The 3246-nt window shown below is 56.4% G+C and overlaps 1 protein-coding gene across 5 annotated transcripts in view; it reads right to left on the minus strand.

The window, feature by feature from the left end:
* The window catches only part of DPF1 (D4, zinc and double PHD fingers family 1), a 12387-nt gene extending 9142 nt beyond the window's left edge, over positions 1–3245 (minus strand). For 4 of the 5 annotated variants that reach the window (XM_005872379.2, XM_014544701.1, XM_014544699.1 and 1 more), the window contains exon 1: positions 3214–3245. In XM_005872379.2, the coding sequence (XP_005872441.1) occupies positions 3214–3245 (32 nt within the window). Of the gene's footprint in view, positions 1–188; positions 210–3213 lie in introns of those variants that run through there. The other variant, XM_005872380.2, reaches the window with a different exon arrangement.
* Between the last annotated feature and the right edge of the window lies 1 nt (position 3246).

Below are 3246 nucleotides of genomic sequence, written 5' to 3' on the forward strand. Positions count from 1 at the left end.
GCGGGATCCCGCGGGGACGCGGATGCAGAGGTGGGGCCCAGGCAGCGCAGTCACTCACACACGCTCACTCATACACACACCTGGGCTCGCACACGGCCATTTACATACAAATTCACACATACACTCACGCTTCCCACGTAGACTTACGCACACTCCACTCCCACACCCCACACCCCACATATACTCACAGGCATTTACACTCACACATCCTTCAGTGCCAGGAGACTCGGAGACACTACAGGTGCCCACACAAACGTCCACCCACAACCCCGCACTCACGCGGACTAGGCTCACTGACACTGCCCCTCCCCACCCCCGCTCCCTAGTCCCGCCCAGCTCCAGAGAACCCTGCCTTGTGGGTCCCACTCGAGGCTGTCACTCTCACAGTGACCCCACCCAACCTGTTCAACCCCTTGGAAGGCCAAACAGTGGCGGTGCTAGTTAGGGACTGTAGCCACACCTCTTAGGTTCAAATCCTGGCTCTGCCACTTGGTGGCCATGTGACCTCGGGCAAATGATTTAATCTTTCTGGGCCTCAGTTTCCTCATCAGAGTGGTGCCTCATTGTATTGTTGTGAGGATTAAATGAGTAACTATAAGTAAAGTGTTTTAAAAGGTACCTGGCAGGTAGTAGGTGCTCAATAAATTCATCCCACAAAAAGAATCTGATATGTACTAAGATGTAAAATGGTAATATAATTACCATTACTAGAAAGAATAATGCCTGGCACATAGTAAATGGTCAATGCTACTGGAGGCTGTTTGAAGTGTGACTGGGGGAAGAATTCACTCACCCAGATGTCTGTGTCCCCAAGTGGGCCTTACTGCCTTCTCTTTCCCACTGTCTCTCACAATAACTCTACCCTAAGGAATCCTCAGAGTGCGAGTTGACTCACCTAGTCACACACACACTCTCTCTATGCACACACCCACAGCCCTCCTAGTCCAAACTTTGTGTTCAGGTTTGAGCCTCCGCATGGATGAAAACACCCACTAGGGGGCTCTCCAGTAGACAGAGGAGGCATATTAGCCTTCACCTCTTTTGTTACTTCATACCCTCACCTCCCCGCGATGAGAGAGATCCTCTCAGGCCTCCAATCCATGGTCACTTCTACACACACACACACACACACACACACACACACACACACACACACCTCTAGTCTTAAACCCCTTCCACAAATTCTCCCCATCTGCTCCAGGTAAGGCCTTGAGGGAGGGGGTCTCTGCTTCACATCTGGCCCGGAGGTGTGACAAGGGGAATAGTAAAATATGCTGGCAGCCCCACTCTCACTCTGGCCTCCAGGCCCCTATAGTGGCCACTCCATATGTCCACAGTAAGCCCTGCCCCTGACCTGTCAGCTCAGCTCAGAGGGTGCCCTTGCCACCTTCCTCTCTCACCTGCCACCACCATCACAGCTCCCCAACACACCCTCTAACACTTACTCCCCACACCTCTAACCTCCAAAACCCAGGTTTTCTCCTTCCCCATCCCAGAACTCTCAAATCAATTCCACCCATTTGGGGCCTTCATGTAGACACTTCACCTCCTCCAGGAGGCCCTTGTCTGTCCGCCAGCACAATTTGACCTACAGACTCAGGTGGAAACTTGGAGGGGAATATTCCACCCTTTTCTTTCTTTTCTTTTTTTTTTTTTTTTAATATATTTTATTGATTTTTTACAGAGAGGAAGGGAGAGGGATAGAGAGTTAGAAACATCGATGAGAGAGAAACATCGATCAGTTGCCTCCTGCACACCTCCTACTGGGGATGTGCCCGCAACCAAGGTACATGCCCTTGACCGGAATCAAACCTGGGACCCCTCAGTCCGCAGGCTGACGCTCTATCCACTGAGCCAAACCGGTTTCGGCCACCCTTTTCTTATTCCTGACGTAGAGCTGAAAGGAGTCCCCATCACACACCATCTCGTACTAACCCAAGCCCCACACCCGCCCTCTAAACCTGCTTTTGCACACCGCTAAGCCACACGTGTAGGTGCGTGCCTAGGAGCCTCTGCCCACCATCTCTCCCAACTTCTCTCCGCCAGAAACGAGAAGCAACTGGGGGCTTTAGGTCTACACACCTGGCACAGCCCTAAGGATGAGGAGCGCTCCTGAGCCCCTCCCCTCTCCTCACCCCCCAGCACAGGTGCTCAAGGTCAAGGCAGGGGGCGCAAAGGGTTGGGGGAAGGTTGGGGAAGGTAACCCCCGCCCCTATGTCTTCTACCCTAGCACGAAAAGAGGGGGAGGGGAGTGCGCGCTGGGCAGCTGAGGAGGGTGGACGCCAGCGGCCGCGCGCCTGTCACTCGGAGCACGCAGTACCCGCCTGGGAAAAGGGGTGGGGAGCGCTGGGACCTTGGAGTTCAGGGTCCCGACGAGGGAAAGAGGTGAAGAGATCGAGGAGAGGGGAGATATGGGAGGGTGCTAGGCTCGAACCCAGACATCCTGGGTCCCAGACACTGGGCCCAGGAGGAAGCTAAGGAAAGGAGAAGGGACTTGGGCAGGGAGAAAGGGAGGGAATTCTCGGAGACTGAGGGCACTCCCAGAGCCCTCCCCGGAGGCATCCTGTCCCCAAGAGGATGGGAGATGCTCGAGTTAGATGTGTATGAGCGGGCAAGGGAGGAATCCCACGCTCTAAGCTGACCGCGCATCGGGGCTTCTAGGTCCTGGAGACCCGAGGAGTAAAAAGGGAGACAACAGGGATCTCCCCGGGAATCCCCGAAATCTCAGCTCCCACCCCCGGTCGCGGGGGCCGGGAAAGAGAGGGAAAAAGAGAGAAAGGTGCTTTGATGAGGGGAGAAAGAGAGACCCTGGAGACTGAGGTCTGGACTTAGGCGCCGGACTCCCAGCCCCATGTCCGGGCAGGCCCGGCGCCCGGGAGACCAGGAGGAGGAGAGATGGAAGAGGAGGAGAAGGAAGCCCCTACCCCCACTCTGGGTGGGAAGACGGCCTCCACCCCCCACCCCTCCCCAGCCCGCGCCACATTCCTTCACTGACAGCGACAAAGAAGGGGCTCCCCCGCGACCCTGAAGGAGCTCCCAATCCCAACCCCAACCCCACGGAGACACAGGGGAGTGGACCCCCCCGGGGGTATGGGGGCTGCGCTGGGCGGGGCATTCAACTACCCTCCGTGCACTGCATCCCACCCACCGCCCCTAGCTAGGGCGGGGGAAAGGCGGGGGTTACAGAGGGACGTGGACGGCAGGGACACTCACGACTTGAGCGGGTTCTGAATGGCGGTGGCCATG

The sequence above is a fragment of the Myotis brandtii genome, unplaced genomic scaffold, assembly GCF_000412655.1.
Source record: "Myotis brandtii unplaced genomic scaffold, ASM41265v1 scaffold379, whole genome shotgun sequence".
NCBI lineage: Eukaryota > Metazoa > Chordata > Mammalia > Chiroptera > Vespertilionidae > Myotis > Myotis brandtii.